This window comes from Podarcis bocagei, assembly GCF_964188305.1.
Source record: "Podarcis bocagei genome assembly, chromosome: 13".
Lineage (NCBI taxonomy): Eukaryota > Metazoa > Chordata > Lepidosauria > Squamata > Lacertidae > Podarcis > Podarcis bocagei.
In genome coordinates, this window is record NC_138138.1 from 26,638,676 (window position 1) to 26,660,022 (window position 21,347).

The 21,347-nt window shown below is 44.9% G+C and overlaps 1 protein-coding gene across 1 annotated transcript; it reads left to right on the top strand.

Moving 5' to 3' along the window:
* Positions 1 to 2,243: 2,243 nt before the first annotated feature.
* On the top strand, positions 2,244 to 11,423 carry LOC308571370 (keratin, type I cytoskeletal 12-like). Its single transcript, XM_081167023.1, has 8 exons — positions 2,244 to 2,846; positions 4,537 to 4,619; positions 4,785 to 4,941; positions 6,275 to 6,436; positions 6,525 to 6,650; positions 9,055 to 9,272; positions 10,077 to 10,141; positions 11,109 to 11,423. The coding sequence occupies exons 1-8, from the start codon at positions 2,322 to 2,324 to the stop codon at positions 11,210 to 11,212; spliced, it is 1,440 nt and encodes a 479-aa protein (XP_081023149.1). The 5' UTR covers positions 2,244 to 2,321; the 3' UTR covers positions 11,213 to 11,423.
* The last annotated feature ends 9,924 nt before the right edge of the window (positions 11,424 to 21,347 follow it).

Here is a 21,347-nt window from a genome sequence, read left to right on the forward strand (position 1 = left end):
CCCACCTGGGCACTCGTGGCAAACGTTCTGAGCCACAGGCTCGCCACACTGCAATTTGGGCTTCAAGAGGCATGTTGCAAGCTGCTTTCACTGTGGTTGCCTGGGCAATGGCCCTCGGCCCTGCAGCAGAGGGAGAGGAACGGGCCAGAGCGAAAGAGGCACTAGATTGCTGTGGCTTCTACTCACCCTGCTGATGTTGCCACTTGCTCACCCTCCAGTAGAAATAGGCCAATCTGTCAATTTCTCACCGTTTTTCATTTTTACAATCTTAAGGACGGTTCTTCACTTTTCCATATCATTGTGCTTGTTTTTTTTCCAAGGAAAACACTTCAGCATTTTAGTGCAAAGTAATCCAAATATGTTAGGGACGCAGGTGGCGCTGTGGGTGAAACCTCAGTGCCTAGGACTTGCCGAGCGTATGGTCGGCAGTTCGAATCCCCGCGGCGGGGTGAGCTCCCGTCGTTCAGTCCCAGCTCCTGCCCACCTAGCAGTTCGAAAGCACCCCTAATAGGTACCGCTTTATAGCGAGAAGGTAAATGGCGTTTCTGTGCGCTGTGCTGGCTCGCCAGAGCAGCTTCGTCACGCTGGCCACGTGACCCGGAAGTGTCTTCGGACAGCGCTGGCTCCTGGCCTCTTAAGCAAGATGAGCACGCACCCCCAGAGTTTTTTCTCTTTTTTCCTCTTTTTTCCTCTTTTTTTCTCTTCTTCTCTTTTTTTTCTTTTTTTTTTGGAATCTTACATTCAGTTCTCTACATTTTTGACATCAGTTTGCATTTTTTAAAAAAGACCTCATGAAAATTCGTCAGCGTTGTAGTGCCAACTTATCATAATTTAAGCATCTTTGTATGAATTCCCCCCCCAATATACACATTTGTGCAAAGCAAATTCCCCTAATATAATGCATTTGTGGTGGGGGTCACTAATATATATGCATTTCTATGCCCAGCTATATGCAATTTACTTGGCTGGAGATCCGCATCGCAAAATTCGGAGAAGTATGACTTTAAAAGGATGCCGTGTTTCAGTTTGCCATCTTTCTTTCCCTCAGTTGTACTTTCTGCCAAAGATCTTGTGCAGCCCATTTTCACATTATCAAATGGAGGGGGGCAGCTGATAAGAAAGTGCCATTCCTAGCTCTCAGATTCTGGCCCCCAAAATGCGAACAAATATCTCAGTCCCACAGATAGCGGCAAACCCTTGAAAACCACTTGATTATTGTTCAACTGGGAAATGCCGCCCAAACCACTAAGCAATGTGATCATTATTTATCGATGCCCAAGAGAATACATTTTGCCACATTATATAGTTAGGGGAAGGAGAAAAACTGCACTGAAGTGAAGGTTTTGCAAAATAACAATAGGGTTCGGTTCAATTCCAAGTGCATTGGGATCAGAGGGTGAATCAAAAAGAATAATGTTTACTTTGGGATTGAACGTTTTAAAAGCCAAAGAGATGCAAAAGAGGGAATTTGATTGCTTTGTTCTTCTATATGCATGATGTTCTCAGAGAAGTGCTACTAAATCATTATTAGTACCCTGGTGATCCATATGTGAATTGACTTGCCCTCTTCTTAATCACAGATTAAAGAGAAATTCTTGAGCTTGCTAGTGTGAATTTATAAATCCAATCAGCTCCTGGGACTTGCAAAGACAGGCTATATAACAAATTAAGTTCTCAGATCAAAGTGGGGGTTTTTTAAAAAAACAAAAATAATAATCCAAGAAGCAATTAATAAATCAAGCAATTGGCAACTTTGAACCAAACCATGACAAGCTATCTGAGATCCGTTTTTCTACTAGATTAAAACAGTATACAAAAGAACCCTCCCAAATTAAAGAGTTTAGTGCTTGTTTCGTTTATACATGTCGCTTTGCTTGGCGTCCTCTTTCAGTTGAGAGAGATTTTGCCTGGGGGCTTGAAATGTTGAAGAGAACGCAATATAATAACCAAACTTAAAAGAGAAAGAGGAGGTGGAGAGAAAAAGCCGAAAAAGGGTTTGCTCATCACAATTTCAAAGATAAAAAGGAAAGCAAAACATGTTTTGGCTCCATTCCATCTGGGATTCTGGCATAATATAATAACCCAAGGATACATATTTCTGCAGAGTTGGACCTGGTAACATTTTTTTTTTAATTAGACAGAACAGTTATCTAATTATGAAGGCATTGACTTGGCAAAAGGATGCGCCGTGCCAGGACGGGGCGGAAACACACAGCTAACACTGTATATAAGCCTTAAAAGCCCACCAACTCGACGCACTCTTTCTAATCCGCTTGCCTTGCTTGTTTCACGGGACAGAACCTTCCTCTTGCTCAGACACCATGGCTCTCTCTGTCCACACTGGCTCTTCCCGACAGCTCTCCTCGTACAGTGTTGGCGGCGGGGGTGGCGGGGGGTCTGTTAGACTGTCTAGCGGCGTAGGGTTTAGCGGCGGCTCCAAATTTGCCGGAGGTTACTCAGCAGGTGGTTACGGAGGAGGAAGCCTGAGTGGAGGGTATGGAATGGGCTTGGGTGCAGGTCTGGGTGGTGGGTATGGAGGGGGCTTGGGTAGCGGTTTCGGGGGCGGCCTTGGCGGTGGCGGTGGTGGCTTTTCGAGTGGCTTTGTGAGCAGCATGGGCGGCGGCTTTGGGGGAGGGGATGGGGGTCTCCTGAGTGGGGATGAGAAGCAGACCATGCAGAATCTCAACGACCGCCTGGCGAACTACCTGGGCAAAGTCCACGCTCTGGAGGAGGCCAACACAGAGCTGGAGCGCAAGATCAAGGAATGGTACGCAAAGTACAGCACTCCGGACACCAGCCGAGACTACAGCAAATATTTTAGCATCATCGAAGATCTTCGGAACCAAGTAAGTGATCGGGGTACTTATGCAAAGTTTTCTGACTTGGGTCAATGCTTCGTCCACCAAGAACAACTTTCTGTGTTCCATATACAGTGGTACCTCAGGTTAAGAACTTAATTTGTTCCAGAGGTCTGTTCTTAACCTGAAAATGTTCTTAACCTGAGGTAACACTTTAGCTAATGGGGCCTCCTGCTGCTGCTGCACCGCCGGAGCACAATTTCTGTTCTCATCCTGAAGCAAAGTTCTTAAACCGAGGTACTATTTCTGGGTTAGCGGAGTCTGTAACCTGAAGCGCCTGTAACCTGAGGTACCACTGTTTAGGAAAATAGAAAGCTGCCTTATAATGATTCCAACCATTGATATATCTACCTCAGCATTGTCTACACTGGCTGGCAGCAGCTTTCCAGGTTTTTAGCCAGAGGACATTCCCAGCCCTACCTGGAGATGCTGGGATTCGAACCTGGGACTGTCTGCATGCAGAGCAGATTGCTCTACCCACTGAGGTACGGCTCCTCCCCATTAAGTCTCAGAGGGAGTATAGTCTGCAATGTTCCTCATAGTCTGCAATATTTCATTGGTGAATTGTCCCCCTTAGGCATCTGAACGTTACATGTGCTTTACTGGCAAGATCTTAATACCCTTCTCAGCAGAGCCTTAATCTCTGGATACGCGTCACTGTCCACACCCCTCCTATCACGTAATTAAATTTGCGAAGAAATTAAGCGAGTAGTAACCGATTATCATGAAAATTCATCAGCATCTTTGTGCGGATTTTGCCTAATATACACTTCCCTACAAAATGATTTCCCCTGATATAATGCATTTCTATGTGATTTTAACAAATGTGTGCATTTTTCGTCATGCTTTTCCCTACTGTATGCATTTTCGTGGCTGGAGCACCGCACTGAAAAATTCAATTAAGTGCAAAGTTTGAAGGACGGCTGTGTTTCAGTTTGCACCCTGCCTTGGAAAGTGCAGATTTGGTGGATTTGCCTTTAAATGTGGACTCAGTCCAGTTTCTTCCCCCATCCCTAAAAAGGGGGGACATGGCAGAATGCATCAAATTACACATGATGAATTGGAAGTGGATAGGAAGACTTCCCCCTCCACCATCATCACTTTTATAATAGCAGGACCTGGAAGCAGAATGGTGAGGGATTCAGGAACAGAGAAAGAATTCCTTCGTACAACACACTGCTATCGCAAGATGTGGCAAGTGTTGCCAACAGGGATGGTATTAAATAGGGGCTGGAGAAATTCATGGAGAAGAAGGCTATCAATGGCGAATATTCATGAAAGGTCTATAGTCATTGCCTGTACTCGCAAAGGCTGTGTGCCTCTGTATGCTGGTATCTGGGGAATCAGTAGGGAGAGTGCTGTTGCTCTCATGTCCTGCTTTGGGGCTTCCAGAGGCAGCTGGATAGCCACTATAGGAACAGAAGGCTAAACTAGACAAGCCTTTGGTCTCATCCCACAGGATTATTGTTGCATTCTTCTGGTTGCCTTTTGTGACTCCTCTTCCTTCTCCTCCCAATCTTCCTTTCTAAAAATGGTTTCAAAAGAAATGCCTGTGTCACTCCACTCTATGACCTTGGTGTAAAGTGTCCAAGAAGAGGAACTAGGGATGGTGGTGATGTTTGGCTGTTGTTTTTCCCTAAAAAGTACTGCAGCTATCTTTCCTATGTGTTCCTTACAGATTGTGAGACACACCATTGAGAACGCTGGGGTCGTTCTGCAAATCGACAATGCTCGGCTGGCTGCTGATGATTTCAAACTTAAGTAAGCATCAAATTCTGGGCAAGGGAAAGGAAGGAAACAGAAAGACCAGCACCTCTGTTGTGCACCTTGCTCCTGCCTCATTCCCAGCTTTTTGAAGGCCAGCAGGAAGCAAGAAACCATAAATTGCCACAATTCTGAAATCTCATTCTTACGTTATCTTTGAAGGTATGAGAACGAATTGTTCCTGCACCAGAGTGTGGAGAGTGACATCAATGGCCTGAGGAGAGTCCTGGATGACTTGACCATGACTAGGTCCGACCTCGAGTTGCAGATCGAAGGCTTGAATGAGGAGCTTGCCTACCTCAAGAAGAATCATGAAGAGGTAGATAGAAACATGCCTCTTAAACTGCTGTGCCGCATGGTAGCAAGAAGGAGAGATGCACTTTTAGCCTTGAATAGGGGTGTAAGAAGGCATCATTCCCAATTCCACCTTGCATTTGTCGCACACAGCACTGTTTCCTTTCTGCTGCAGTTCATCTTCCACCCCAAACTACATTATTCATCTCCTGATCCACCATGGCGGGATTATTAATTGACATAAATTGCATTGTCATTGTGTTATCCCACCATGTTCATTTCAATGCAAAGGAAAAACTATGCAAATTGGGCGTAATCAATTCCATATGATAGATGGATTTCCAACAAGTAAGAGAACATTGGCCATTTACACTCCCAGTTCTGTTTTCATTGGAATTCTCTAATACCCCGACCCTGGAAGCAAATAGTTTTAGCCTCACCAAGTCATATGGGAGAAACAGGGCCGACAACGCATATCTCACTCAACACAGGCATGATGTGTGGGGCAGATCAGTGGCGAAAGGAAAACAGAGAGACAGAGCAAGAAGCTGTTCATCTAAAGGGAAGAAGGATGCCTTCTTATTTTGAAATCTTGCTTTTAGAGAAACTGCACTGTATTATTAGTGAAGATGGCAAAATAACATTAAAATAAACAAATGCATTGCTTCGAAGTGGTTAGAAATATATGCAGTGCTGACCGGATTTACCAAAGGGAGTTGGAGAAAGGCTCTCCTAATATTTTTATTTTTAAGACAAGGAAAATTCCAAAATCTCAGGTGCATCTGCCACCTAGCGGTCAAATGAGCTCACACTGAGAGACAATTCAGAATGCATTAAAAGTGGTCTCAGACTGCTACCATATGGGAAAGTTTGTTTGCTTTCAGGGTATGGCTGCCATGCGTCCAGGTTTTCCCAGACACATCTGGGAATTGGACTGTCAAAATGGTGTCTGGGTGGATTTTTGCCAAATTGGCAAAATATCCAGGAAAACCCGAACGTATGGCAACTAGGGTGATTTTTTAAGAAAAATGCTTTAAAAATCCAAAAATTTTACATGTTCCCCCCAAAAGCTCAACTTTTGGGAATATGTCAACCCTACTTTCAGAGCCAGCCCTACAGTTAGGCAGAGTGAGGCAACTTGTGGGGCGAATAGCAGCAGCGTCCCTACCCCCGTTGTTCCTCTGAGCCATTCACCTCTGTTAGATGGCAGAGCTGTGGATGCACATGACCTGTTCTGCTAAACTAGCCTGCTGCCTCCACTGTGGTGGAGGATACTATTCCATCACCAGGGATTGTTGCCTTTTCATGGTCTGGCTCATGCTACATGCTGCTAAAAACCCACTGGGCTTCTCTTGCAGGAACTGATGAGCTTCCGAGGGGTAACCAGCGGAGACGTCAACGTCGAAATGGACGCCGCTCCCGGAATTGACCTGACCAAGCTACTGAACGAGATGAGATCCCAGTATGAGGAGCTCGCGGACAAGAACAGGAGAGAGGCAGAAGAGCAGTTCAACAAGCAGGCAAGGGTGGTTCTGAACTCCGCCTAAAACCTTAGGCGATGGCCCGGTTATCGAGCCCACTTCATACTTCTTCTCCTTGGTCCTCCAGGTTGGAGCTCTCAGGCAGGAGATATCGGCCAACGTGGACCAGCTGAGCACGGGCAAGAGTGAAGTTACGGATCTGAGGCGCACGCTGCAAGGCCTGGAACTGGAACTGCAGGCTCAGCTTGCCATGGTAAGTGGATCACAGCAGCAGGAGGAGTTCTTTCAGGGGGTTTGTGCTACAGCTGTGTACATTAGGCTGCTTTCAAGATCTCTCCCGTGGTAAGGAGGTAAGTCATAGGATCATAGAGTTGGAAGGGACCCAAAGAGTCCATGGATGCACCTACGCTCCCCCCTCCTAGAACAGCAGTACATTATAATGCTCAGTTTACTGGAGTCGCTTGATAGGCACAGAATAGATGCCGAAAGAATGATTTCAACTTGAAGTGCAACAAAACTGAACTGCAAGATTTCACTTTCTGTTAGAAACGCAAGCAATCCTGCAAAAAGTGTCATCGTTTGCGGAAATTCGGAATCCCATCTAAGAGAAGAAGCAGTCGGACTCTTTTCCTCATCCATCTATATGCTACTATTATCCAGACTCTCATTATCACTTTGCAAGGGGGTGGAGCCTATAAATTTTCATGGCATTCCAGCGAGTGACATTATCGCTCTTGCTGGGGGTGGGGGGAGTCCCAAAGCTGCATTCCCCTGTTTTCCCCATCCACCGCACCTCTGAAATATTGTGTTGTGTTCTTTAGAACCGGGTGTGCCAATTCCCATGTAGTGAGAGGCGCCACCGTTTGGCACCGTAGCTTGTTTTGCAAGCCTTCCAGCAAATACTGGAATGGTATTTCAGCACTCCTGCTGAGCTGATCCATATATTGAGCCATCCCAAAGCAATAATGAGCCATCATCACGTCAACATGTGTAGGAGGAAAAGGAGAACGTTCGTCAGAGGAGTCACCTGGCTCAGAATGCTGCAGCACAGTTGCCAACAGCAGAAGAGTTTGAACCTAATATCCCGCATTTCACTCCCTTTAAGGAGTCTCAAAACAGCTAACAATCTCCTTTCCCTTCCCTCTCCCACAACAAACACTGTGTGAGGTGAGTGAGGCTGAGAGACTTCAGAGAAGTGTGACTAGCCCAAGGTCACCCAGCAGCTGCATGTGGAGGAGTGGGGAAGCGAACCCAGCTCACCAGATTACGAGTCCACCACTCTTAACCACTACACCACACTGGCTCTCAGCAGGGAGACCCTGTCTGTATAGTGACGCCTCTGCTCAGAGGTCTGGACTGGTTGTCCATCTGCTACCAGGCCAAGTTCAAGGTTTTAGCCCTTAGCAGCATATATGCCCACTCAGTCGCTTCAATCTGCAGAACTGACACGGTTACAGGTGCCACATATAATACCCATTCCACAGTGGTAAGAAATTGATCTTTTAGTGTGGAACTTTGGAACTCCCTGCCTATTGACGCCAGACAGGTGTCTTCTCTGTATTCTTTCTGTGACTATGCTTAGGCAAAGCTATCCAGACATGTAGAAGTTACATGTGTTTTATCTCTGTCTAGCTGTTGTTGGTTTCAAACAACTTTTAAAAGTTTTAAAATACTTGGGGTTTTTTTAGCAGTTTTTATCAAGAATTTCAATGTTTTATTTCATCTTTTTGTAAGCCACTTAGATGTTTTCTTGCCATTGCATTTGGGGTGCTTTGCGCAATGTCTGCAGGAAATGTAATCTAGACGCAAGAAGGGGGGCACATAATTTGGGTTATGTCTGCAGTTTACTTAGACTTCCATCCTATACCCATTTATGTGAGAGTAAGCCCCATTGAACCTAATGGGATCTACCTCTGAGCAAATGTGTCTGGGGTTGCTGTGTTAGTCTTATAAATCTGATGGCCTGTGTTAAAAAGATACAGAAGCACAAAGCAACCAGTGTGGTGTAGTGTTTAAGAGCGGTAGACTTGTAATCTGGTGAACTGGGTTCGCTTCCCCACTCCTCCACATGCAGCTGCTGGGTGACCTTGGGCTAGTCACACTTCTTTGACGTCTCTCAGCCCCACTCACCTCACAGAGTGTTTGTTGTGGGGGAGGAAGGGAAAGGAGAATGTTAGCCACTTTGAGACTCCTTAGGGTAGTGATAAAGAGAGATATCAAATCCAAACTCTTCTTCTTCTCTTGGCTTTTGAATCATTCCAAAGAATCAGAGTTCTCACAGGGCTGTTTCAAGTGGAAGTCACTGCATGAGTGGAAGGACTTCCGCTTGCACAACAGAGCTTCCCCTCCCTTTCCTCCCCATATTTTCACCCTGCACATCCTCCCAATCTGTTCTGGGGGTGTCCCCAACCCTCCAGAGCAGAGTTTGCAGGGGGGCAATGCAGGAGAAGAGATAGCAGAAATTCCACCACGCAAACAGACGTCATTCCGCTTCCCCAATGACTTTGGTGGATATAACATTATGCTACAGTATTTATTGGATTCAACCCATGGGAGTGTTTAGAATAATCATTTTCTTTGCTGGAACTTCATCTCTGTTAATTTTGCTGCATTTTTACGTCTTTCTCTTTCTTCCTTCCTCTGCACCTTCGGAACAGAAACAATCCCTGGAAGGCACTTTGGCGGAAACAGAACGAAATTACTGCAACCAGCTTGCACAATTACAGGGTCAGATCGCTGGCTTAGAGGAACAGCTTCTGCAGATTCGGGCTGAGATGGAGAACCAGAATGCAGAATACCAGCAGCTGTTAGGCATCAAGACACGCCTGGAGAAGGAGATAGAGACCTACCGCCGCCTACTGGACGGAGAAGGGGGGTAAGCGTTAGACATGACAGATAGCCAGATCTGACTCAGAACCAATTATGAGGCCCTGTAGATCTGACCAAAGGACAGTAGCTTCACAATAGCAATTTGCATAATATGGATGAATTCACTTCTACTGTACTGAATGGGAAACCTGCCATTTGTTAAATTAGACCAGATTGCACTTGTATTTAGAAAGCTTGCAGAGCTGGAGGTGATTCTAAATATCTGCCTGTGCAAAATGCAGAGGAAGACCTACGTTGGTCAAAATTCGCACACCGGCTTTCCATATTTGGTAGAATCAATGTGCGGGGTTGGAGTCTGGATCGCACCTACTGGCCCCACCCTTCAAGCTCCATGAGTTGAATGGGAGGGCTGGACTGCACAGAACCCACATACACAGTGCATTGAAGACAGTGCCAGCCCATTCCAATCCTCCCTCCACGTACTGATTCTCATCTGCTTAGAGCTATAAAAAGAAATGATCCCCATTATGCATCTGAGCTGATTATAGGAGCCAACTCCTAGGAGTCAAGGTCCCTTCACGACCCCCCTAAAATATTCGAGGGGCCACCAAATTGATGGGTATTGCCGTTCAAATGGTGTGTGCCCCCCACATATCATGATTGATTATGCAGGACGGGGCTCTCCTGCCCCCCCCCCAATATTTTATTCAAGTTGGCACCCCTGGAGCTGATTATCATCACATCACATTATATTACCTGACTGTAGTAAATTGGTGGTCATGTTTACATTCTCTCTGAAAAATAATGCACAGTATACCACTAAAAAAACTTGCATTTTTTCCCTTGACAGTGGTTTTGGGCCTTACGGATCTTCGAGCCACAGTAGTTCTATGAGTTACGGAGGCTCTGGCAAAGGTAATGGCAGATATCTTTATATACATTAAAAATGCACAGCTGAAGGTCTGACTGCAAACTTCTCACCGATGCATAAAAGCACTCCCTCTTTCCCCGCCCATTTCCCCCCTTGTGTCCCAAATTTCCTTGCCTGCCTCTTTCCCACATTTCAACAATACATCGCCTCTCTTAGTCCCCCAAACTATGCAAGGCTTTTCCAGTTCGCTCTTAGCAAAGCAGGTGAACTACAGCCCTTTCTTGTGGGTCCATCTTTTCTTCAACTCTGTGTCCACAGCCCAAGCCAATGCCACATGGGGGACATCTATGGTCAGCAGTAACCATAGACCACAATGGCAAAACATGTGGCTGTCAGGGAGGGCCATGCAACCTGGGTGTAGCAGGAGGGAGGTGGCCACAGGCATAACCCCACTTCCCTGTTGATGTGTGACAGTGTCCATCAGTTACCTAGTCTTGGAGCCTCCCTGCTGACGCCAATGTTGCTGCCGCTTACCTAGATGGGGTTCAGGCAGTGCAAAAGCTAGTTCAGGGCTGCATTGTTCTGATCTGGTGCTCCTACAGGTGTGTCCACGTGGCTTCAACCACACAGCCCAACCCTGCTCCATCCCTCCATGTAAGCTGCAGTGACACTGGTGGCAGGAGGTCAACTTCCCCCCACCAAGAGCCTGCAAGGAGAAAGACAGTTGTGGAGAAGCAATTTGGGGAACAGAAAATGGGTGGGTAGGGAAGGTCGTCTTGCACCTCAAATTCACTCCCATCAACCCACATTCTAGGGAATTGGCAGCAACCCAGTTTTCCCAGTTGAGGATGCAAAGTCAGGCCCTATCTTGGGTGCTTGATGATTATCTGCTTGTATAAAAATAGGAGCGTGAAAAGCAATCATGCAAAGCACGTCAAGGACCTGCTATGAAGCCTTGTTCAAACACTATGTTTTAATTTTGCTTTCTTCCTTTTTTAAAAAAAAATCCAGAGTCGACAAAAACAAGAATGGTTAAGACGATTGTGGAAGAAATGGTTGATGGCAGAGTCGTTTCGTCCCAGGTCAAATCAGTCGAAGAGAAGCCGACTAAATAACCATCAAGAATCCCTTTTTCCCATGTCGTGGCAGAGCAGCAAGAAAGGAAGCCTTCAAGAGAAATCATTTCTTCTTTAGAAAAGCCTCTTTCTAGAAGTCCCTCACTTCTTTCCTCTCTTTTTTAAAACAAGTCATCAAAGCGCATTCTGAAATCTTGATTTCTTTTAGCTGTGGTAGTTCAATAAACCTTTTTTTACTGTTTGCATACCATACCTAGTTTCACACGGTTCCAACATTCTCTTACTGAAGTCATGAAGAGCAGTAAGAAGCTCAGTGTTTTAATAGTGTGCATTAATTTTATCTACAAACAAGCACATGCAAGCATAGAGATGATCTCTGCACAGCCACCATGAGAGAGGCAACCCTTCCTCCTTGCCCAAGCAATAGTTCTCTCTGATCACTATTAACACCAAACTACCGTATTTTTCTCTCTATTACACGCAGATTTTTTTCTTCTAAAAAGGAAGGGGAAATGTCTGTGCGTGTTATGGAGCGAATGTGGGGGGGGGGGTCCCTGGAGCCGATTAGGGGAGCGCAGGAACAAAAATCAGCAAAAATCAATCATGCGTTGTGTCCGAGAGGGAAACCTGAAAAGAGGAAGTTGCAGCTTTCCTGCATTCTGCCTCAGGGTCTTACTGCCCACCCTCCTCTGTTTCGTTGTTGTGTTTGCTCAAACGGAACAAAGAGCAGGCAAATCCCCTCCCCTCCAGGCAAGCAGAGGGGAAAGCAGAGGTCTTTCCTTCTAGTACGTAATTCCTCTCTGTGCTCCTCGCAGGCAGCCAGAAAACATGCAGGAGGAGAGAGAAAGCTGGCTTCGGTTTGTGGAAACTTTTGCCTTTCTTTCCTCCCTCCCGTAAAATCCCTCTCCTGCTTTCTTAGCCAGCTGCTTCTCTGCACAACGCTCTCTTGTCCCTTCTGTGTTTTTCCTTCACTCCCCACTTAAAATGTAGTTACAAAGCATGGATCCACATGGATCCTCAGGATCTTTGCATTGGGCCACCCCAAATTCACCATCAGATCACATAGCAGCCTGCCCCCCCAAAATCACACACCCACTGTTGCCTGGGGCTGCAATGGTGCAAAAACGTGGTTAAAAAGCATGGATCCACATGGATCCTCAGGATCTTTGCATTGGGCCACCCCAAATTCACCATCAGATCACATAGCAGCCTGCCCCCCAAAAATCACACACCCACTGTTGCCTGGGGCTGCAATGGTGCAAAAACGTGGTTAAAAAGCATGGATCCACATGGATCCTCAGGATCTTTGCATTGGGCCACCCCAAATTCACCATCAGATCACATAGCAGCCTGCCCCCCAAAAATCACACACCCACTGTTGCCTGGGGCTGCAATGGTGCAAAAATGTGGTTAAAAAGCATGGATCCACATGGATCCTCAGGATCTTTGCATTGAGCTACCCCAAATTCACCATCAGATCACATGTCTGTGGCCACAGCATGAAGCACAAAAATGATACATCCACTGTTTCATTCAGAATTTTTTTCCTTGTTTTCCTCCTCTAAAAACGATGTGCGTGTTATGGTCAGGTGCGTGTTATAGAGCGAAAAATACGGTAATTAACATTAAGCAGGAGGCTAGCCCTTAAGTGCAGGGTTTTTCCTTTCTCTTGTAACACCAAAGGATCAAGATCACAGTGGAAGTTGCAAAGAATTAAAGTCCCCTTAACCCCATGACAGAGTCCTAATCTGGATTAAAGCCTCATGCCTAGTATTGGTAATAAGGAAAATATTACATTTAAGAGCAAACCATGTGATTGAAATAGTGTGTAGTTTGGTCCTGTGGTGTCAACAGATACTTACTAATTCCTCTAAATCCTTAGCTATGTTTGGCCCAAGACACAGGATCCATTGAGTATTTAAATTCAGGGAGAACTGAACAGGTGGCAGATATTTTGACAAGCAGCACACCCACAAGCCCATTTGTGCACTTGAGCATGTTCAGTACTGGTATGGAGTTGAGAGGCCACTTTAGTAAAAGTAGAAGCAGACATCTAAAACATGGGTAGGCAAACTAAGGCCCGGAGGCCGGATCTGGCCCAATCGCCTTCTAAATCCAGACGGTCCAGGAATCAGTGTGTTTTTACATGAGTAGCATGTGTGCTTTTATTAAAAATGCATCTCTGGGTTATTTGTGGGGCATAGGAATTCGTTCATATTTTTTTCCCCAAAATATAATCCGGGCCCCCACAAGGTCTGAGGGACAGTGGACCAGCCCCCTGCTAAAAAGTTTGCTGACCCCTGATCTAAAACATCCTGTAACACTGCATACTTAAATCACGAACACTTTCCAAGCCAAGCGGAAGCTTTGCAGAGTCTCTACAGCTGTTACTTGTGCACCATGTAATTGCTGCAAAGAGTGAACGGGAGAGCCGTCTCTGCAACGGGGGAGTCATGGAGACTAACACTTCACACTGCATGGTGTTCACAGTGACAAATGCCAGCATATGCATGGCAACCCCATCCACCATGACATAATTCCAATACAAAATACTATTGAGCAGCCAAGCCTGTAGTGCAAATTTCCATATTACTCGTTTCACCAAATGGCACTGACGTTGCTGCTTGGCTTAGTAGCATATTCAGCACATAGATGCCTCCACATCAATGGCTACTGGTCATGAGGGTGATGCTCTATGTACCTCTACAGTTGCTTCTGAATGCCAGTTGCCACAGGAGAAGAGAGTGCTCTCGTACTTGGGTCTTCCTTGTGGGTTTCCCACAGGCATCTGTAGGAAGAGAATGGTGGGCCTTTGGGCTGACCTAGCAGGTTCCTTTTACATTTACGTATCAATAAAGTGTCACTTAGCTATGTGGCACTCTGCAAAGACTAGAGACATGGAGATTGGAATCTGAAACAGACCCAGGGAGACAACAGAAGAAGGGAGGGTAGGAAGAGAAAATGTGATCATTTCAATTCCGCATGCATTGGCTTAGTTATAATGAAGCATCTTCCTCAAAAGCAATTGCCAAAGCAGCCGTTCTGTCATCTGTAAAAATCCTGGGCTTCCGGTAGCCACTGTTACAACACAGGTCACACCCAACTGTGGCCCTTTCTCTCTGGCGATCACCTGTAGCCGAGTAAGATTGTCTTCCATAAACACGGTTTTAACAGTGAGTCCGTAAGTGACTGTGGAGGCCAAGTCTGGATCCACACGTCCTTCCACAGTGGGGACATGGATTTTTGGGCAGGAGCTGATCACGGTGTGGATTTGCCAAGCGTGCCTTCCTCTTAGCACATTTCTCCCTTGCGTCCTGAGTTCAAGCGTCTTCAAAGCCCATCACACCTTTGGTAAAGGCTGTTCTGCAACTGGAGCGCTCGCAGGCCAGTGTTTCCCAGTTGTCGGTATTCATACAACATTTTTTTAGATTTGCCTTGAGAGAGTCTTTTAACCTCTTTTGTTGACCACCAGCATTATGCTTTCCATTTTTAAGTTTGGAATAGAGTAAAAGAAAGGCAAAAGGGAAAGTGTCAGAAAGATATTTTTACACAATCCCAAAAGGGTCTGGTGAAGGGCTTCCTGGGACATGTTTTTAAGGCATGAGAAAACAACAGAGAGCAAGACCACAGCTTGCTCTCCTTCTCCTAAAAGGTTGGGCAAGATGACCCTTGGGACCCCTTCCAACACTACAATTCTATTCTTCAAATGAAATAATTGTGATCATGTGAACCAACATGTGCCTGTCGAAGGGATACAGTTAATTAGTGTTTATTGGCCCTGATCCAGAACAGGAGCAAAAGGCTGTTATCATAGTTAACATCTTCTGTTAATTATAACGAGCCAAAGTTCTCAGAAAAGATGTCTGAGGGAGAGTTGGATCCTGCAAGTTTCCTTCTCGACAGGCAGAAAGAGAGGTCTGCATACAGAGGACAAGGCCCAGGGTCAGAGCCCTCCAAGGCAACCATGGAAAGCTTGGCAGCTAGTGCTGATCCACCACCAGTGGCGCTCCAAGTGGGGAAGGGCCAGGGCCAGGGTGTCCCACAGCCATTTCTGGGGAGACTGTGGATCTGCAGAACACTACATCCCATCTCTGCTTGCTATCTTTAGGAAAGGGGTGAATAAGACTCTGGTCCACAGAGGTCTCATGCTGGAGCTGCTCCTGGTGGCTAGATTAGAAATTGTACATCAAATGAAGGGTCTTGTGACCTCTCTTTCAATGCTTGGTATGCAAAAAGGCCTGCCTCTTAGTAAGAAGTGGACTCAAAACTGCCAGGAAGCAAGGGGAGGAAGAAGCAAAAGGCAAGTTCTCTGAGATGTGGTTTCAATTTATTGTTTAATGCTCATAATAAAGATTAGATGCTCCAGCCTCTGAAAGTCTCATCTTTCCTTTTGGTTGGACTCAATAGTTTCAGCCAGACCTGCAATTTCAGGATGCTAATGAATTTTCTGTGCTGAATCATTGTCTGCCCCATTTTTGGTGTTACTAAGGCAATTTCGTTGTTTGGTTTTTTTGTGAGAAGAGTTCAGTAAAACTTCAGTGGTTGTTGTTTTTTTAAAAAATCTCATACCTGTCTCAAGAACAAAACCAGTGGGGTTGGTGTGAATTGGAAAGAAGGACACAAAAATCCATCTGCAAGTTGAACTAATTTCCGAAATACAAGAATGGTCTTGTATGTTCCCAACAGGAAGCAAGAAAGAGCAATCTATCGGAAACCCCTTGCCCCACAAAAAGAAAAAAAACCCAGAACAAGTTTCTGAAAAATAAGCAAATGCTGGCTTTGCATAATTTGTTGTGATAGCCTAATTCAAATGATCTCTGTGCCAAATTATAATAAGCACAAATCTGTCAGCCCACAGAACCCAAGGAAATGTTCGCAGTTTCAGGAAAGGATTGGCTTTAATGCACCAATACTGCTCCCTAGTGAACCGGTGGAGATGCTGTTGCTAAAATCCTCTCCCTCCTTCGCTCTAGGCTTTTTCTCACAGTACAGGCAACCACATTAAAGAGTTCGGCGCTGGCGAGATGCCGAGCGGCCGGTTTAATCTCTAGTGGGGGGGAGAGACCTGATTATAATAACAACTGCAGTTGAGTCAGAACATGGCTCTTATCGTACAACTTTGCAATCAAGTCAGTAACCACCTTTGATGGGGGCGGAGAAACTAATCAGGGTGGAATGACAGCATTCACTTTGGCAAGACGGACTATGAGTAGACTTGAAACACCAGCAGGATGCAGTGAAGAGTTTTGTTAAGTGCATGCTTAAAAGGGCATGCTTACAACTGTCTCCTCTTTTTCCTACACAAAAATAAGCTGTGTCCAAACCCCCCAAAATAACAATAATAACCCAGATCAGGCATGTGGTATGAGGGAGAGGGTGCAAACTCTTTCTTCTCTGTGTTGTTTTCCCAGCAAAAGTATTACAGATGAACAAATCTGTCAATATCAATTTCTTTTCGTTCCTCGTTCTTCCAGTCTTAAATCCAGTTCTTCCATATTTCTACATCAGTTTGCATTTTTTTAAAAAACAAAACAAAAGTCTTCATGAAAATGTGCCAGCATTTTGGTGTACATTGCTTCTAAAATATGCATTTTTGTACGCAAGTTTACCAAACACACGCATCTTTCTTTAAGCAAATTTCCTGAATGCACTTTTGTACATTAATTTCACTAATATATGTATTATGTTGCATGGTTTTCCCAATATACACATTTCTGAGTTGGAGAACTGCATCTCAAAATTCAGAGAAGTATGAATTTTGAAAGGTAGCTGTGTTTCAGTTCATGCATAAATATTTTTCAGAAAGTGAAAATTACAAAAATAAAGTGTGAACCAATCTGAATTTCTCCTCCATCCCTACCTACTCTGTATAACAATCCCACAGGAGCTCCAGCTAAAGCAGATGTGGGGATTCTTTGTAAAACTGCTAGCATATTTGCAAAGCAAAGCAGGGTCTGGTATGGTTTCAAGCTGGATGGGGCACAGTGTGTTGAAATTCCTACATTGCAGAGGGTTGGGCTAGATGACCCTCGGGGTCACTTCCAACTCTTCAATTCTGTGATGGTGAACTAGAACTCCCACCGTCCTTGACCATTGGCCGTGCTTGCTGCAGCTGATGGGAGTTGTAGTTCAGTAACATCTGGCAGGGCAAATGTATAAAAGGATGTCACATAGAGGAGGGAGAAAGGTTGTTTTCTGCTGCTCCAGAGAAGCGGACACGGAGCAATGGATTCAAACTACAAGAAAGAAGATTCCACCTAAACATTAGGAAGAACTTCCTGACAGTAAGAGCTGTTCGACAGTGGAATTTGCTGCCAAGGAGTGTGTTGGAGTCTCCTTCTTTGGAGGTCTTTAAGCAGAGGCTTGACAACCATATGTCAGGAGTGCTCTGATGGTGTTTCCTGCTTGGCAGGGGGTTGGACTCGATGGCCCTTGTGGTCTCTTCCAACTCTATGATTCTATGATTCTCAAGCCTGAGCTGAAGCGTTGCTCTGAGAATTCTGAGCTACATGGGATATTGATATAACTAGTGGTGCCATCAGTGTGGGATTTTGAGGGTGCTCAGTGACAAAGTTTAGGGCACCACACAGCAGAAAGAGCAGCCAAACACAGCAAGACTATCTTACTACATTGTCAAGTGATTGAAGCAATAGGCATTATCATCTGTAAAACACACACCCAGCACAGCTGCTCACAAAACCTGTTAACTCCAGAGTCTAAAATTATACCACAACACTGGGCATAACTCTATTGTAGAAGCCTATATCTTCACCACACTGCTTAAAATACAGTGGTACCTTGGTTCTCGAACTTAATCCATTTGACTCCCAAAATGGTTCGAAAACCAAGGCTTCCTGCACTCAAGCAGAAGCTGCGTCAGATGTTCGGCTTCTGAAAAATGTTCACAAACCGGAACACTCACTTCTGGGTTTGCAGCGTTCAGAAGCCAATTTGTTCAGGAGCCAAGCTGTTTGAGTACCAAGGTACCGCTGTATTAATTTCTAAGAGGTTTTCTTTCACGGCTAGTGTTAGGAACACATAGAAGCGGGCACAGGATTGGCTTGTACTTAAATTTAATGACATGTGAAGGAGAAAATGCTAGGGAAAAATGAGGAGGACAAGCTTTCTGAAGTAGGCAACAAGCGACAAAGCAGACACATTGAGAAATCCATTTGTAAATTCAAAACAGCAAGGTATTTCTCCGCTACTCCTGCTACTAAAGAATGGGCGCTGCCATTGTAGAAAAAGAAACTCCACTGTGTTTTGTTATTTAAGCTATTGATAATCCTTGGGTTTAAATATCCAGTGTGATCAAACTCAGTCACACTTTAATACAAATAAATTAAGAAAGGCTGTTATGGCCTGGCATCCAAGCTGTGGGAAGTGTACATAATGTACACAATGTTCCTGCAGATCCTTGTGAGTTTAAAAAGTGAGTTTAAAAAATGCTCACTGCCACATCAGGGGCAATTTTTTGGAGCATTTTTTAAACTCACTTTCCCACTTAGGAAGGGGTCCAGGGCAACTATCAAGCGGAAAGTAAAACGGAAAAGTAAAACAATCACTTCCCTGAGCATCAGCTATTTTGATTCTGTAGCAACTGGGAATTCGACTCCATTGAGGATTTTGCTCTTGATCTCACCTAGTTAAGTTCCAAGTGGGCAATCTGCTGTGAGAAAAATCAGAGAATCATAGAAGTGTAGAATTGGAAGGGACCCCAAGGCCCCTCTAGTCCAGCCCCCTGCAATGCAGGAATCCCAGATGAAGCATCCATGACAGATGTCCATCCAGCATCTGCTTAAAGACCTCCAGTGAAGAAGAGTCCATAACTCTCTTTCACACCAATGTGTGACTCTCCTGTACTTCCCTGAAACAAGTGGGGTATGTAAAGAAAACGTTGAGGTCTAAAAAGAACGCACTGCCCAGTTATTCCATGTGGAATCATTACGAGTAATTAATCTGAATTTATGCCGTCCTTCTGATGCTGCCAGCTCACTTGCTGTGCCGCATCTTCAAGCGGTAAATCTAATTTAACTTAATGTACGGTAAGGTTTGCAGTTCGTAAGGACATAAGAAATGCCGAGCTGGCTCAGGCAAGAGGCTTGTCTACTTCAGCATCCTGTCCTCACCATGGGGAGCCAGATCCATGTATGAAACCCACAAGGAGAACCCAATTGCAACATTACTCTCCGTCCTTCTGATTCCCAGCAGGTAACATTCCGTGGCATGCCGTCTCCCACAGTGGAGGGAGGAGCATTAGTGTAAGAGGAACATAGAATTATTGAATTGTAAAGTTAGAAAAGTTCATCTAGTGCAGCCTTTCTCAACCTGTGGGTCCCCAGATGTTGTTGGACTACAACTCCCATCACCCCTAGCTAGCAAGGCCAGAGCTCAGGGATGGTGGGAGTTGTAATCCAACAACATCTGGGGACCTACAGCTTGAGAACCACTGATCTAGTGCAATAGCTGCTGCCAGCTACGTACCTCTCCACTGAAAAGGACTTCCTTAATCTGGTTTGCTTAGTCTTCGATGTTTTGCCCTTGTGTTGCTCCAAATATTCACCATGGACTCCCATGTCCATTGAGGCACTCACAAAACAATGAAACCAACATCAGACGCTTGCAGCTTTCCTATCGTTTTTAGGGAGTGAACAGCTCTTGGGTGCCTTCAGAATATTCCAGTTCCAAAGGAGCGTCGTCCCTAACTCCCCATGGAACATGCGCCCCAGGAGCAAATCTGGGGTGGGTGGGGGGGCTTCAATTCTGTGTACATATACTTGGGAGTAAGTCCCAATGAACTCATTGGGACTTGAATCCAAGGAAAGATGCATAAGACTGTGCTGTAGGGATGGAGAGAAAATGTAGTTTCCGTTTGCATTTTAAGGCGAACCCACCAAACATGCACTTTCTGAAAAAATACATGAACCAAACTGCAGTCGTCTTATCGAAATTCACATTTCTCTGAATTTTGCAATGCAGTTCTCTCACCAAGTAACGTGTATTAAAATGCAAATGAGGCAATAGTGTGCATAAAAATGCACATGTTTGTGAAAAGAACATACAAAAATGCATTATATTGAAGGAAATTATTTTCCATAAATGTTATACTATGGAAAGTCACATAAAAACATGCATATTATGAGAAGTTTGCACTAAAAAGCTGGTGCATTTTTTTAAAAAAATTGCACACACACAAACAGATGTGAAAATATGGAAAACTAAACTTAAGACTGTAAATTTTTACTTGGGAATAAGTCCCACTGAAGTTAACAGAACTTATTTCTCAGAGCTGCACTTTTCACGAAAACCACAATTTTAATGTGTAGTCTCAGTTCTTTTCCATGAGGGCCATAGGCATGCCTCTTGGAGCATTTTTGCACAGGATGCAAACATCTGTTTACCCACTTTTCATATCTGCACTTCAAACATCATACCTACACTGAGCAGAGAGCACATACATTCCAGCTGAAAAATGACTCTCCTACACCTTCTATGTCACATAACTTTTTACAGGCATGCAGAAAGGAAGCGAAACAGCTCTTTCTGTGCTGTGGGTGAAACACCATTTTGTAACTCCCAGCTCTGCCACAGAAGCCCCCCATCTTGCAGAAACTCCCCATAAGAAACAGCAAGTGGGCATTCATTTGCCATTTTTAATGATAATGGGTGATGCTCCACATTGGGTTGTGTTAAACTTTTACTCAGAGCAGATTTGCTGAAAGTTGTTGGCCATGACTAGCTTGGGTCTGTTCATTTCAACAGGTCTACTTGGTAGAAATTACTTGGATGCAGCCCATTGTGTCCCTCAGTTCAGGATATTTTGCACCTCAGAGATGTTTGGAGAGGCTTTATAAGAAGTCCAGAAGTGTGGAAGAGTCTTTACAATGAGAAGCCTTCCATGTCCATATTCCTTCGGCAGCAGGGGGTTGCTACTGGTAAGCGTGAACAAAGCAAAAGGTTGAACGAAGCAAAAGAGAACATGATCCCATTAGAGCAGATATTCCCTCCACACAAAGAGAAAAATTGTGGCTGTAAGGCAAACTCTGAGGTCCGGCAGAAGTGCTGTTAAGTGAATGACAAGACATACAAACAAGCGCCTGTCACCTAGAGATTCGCTCTGGGAACACAGAGCGTTATGCCTAGGGGTCTAGGAGATGAAGGAGAGAATAATTAC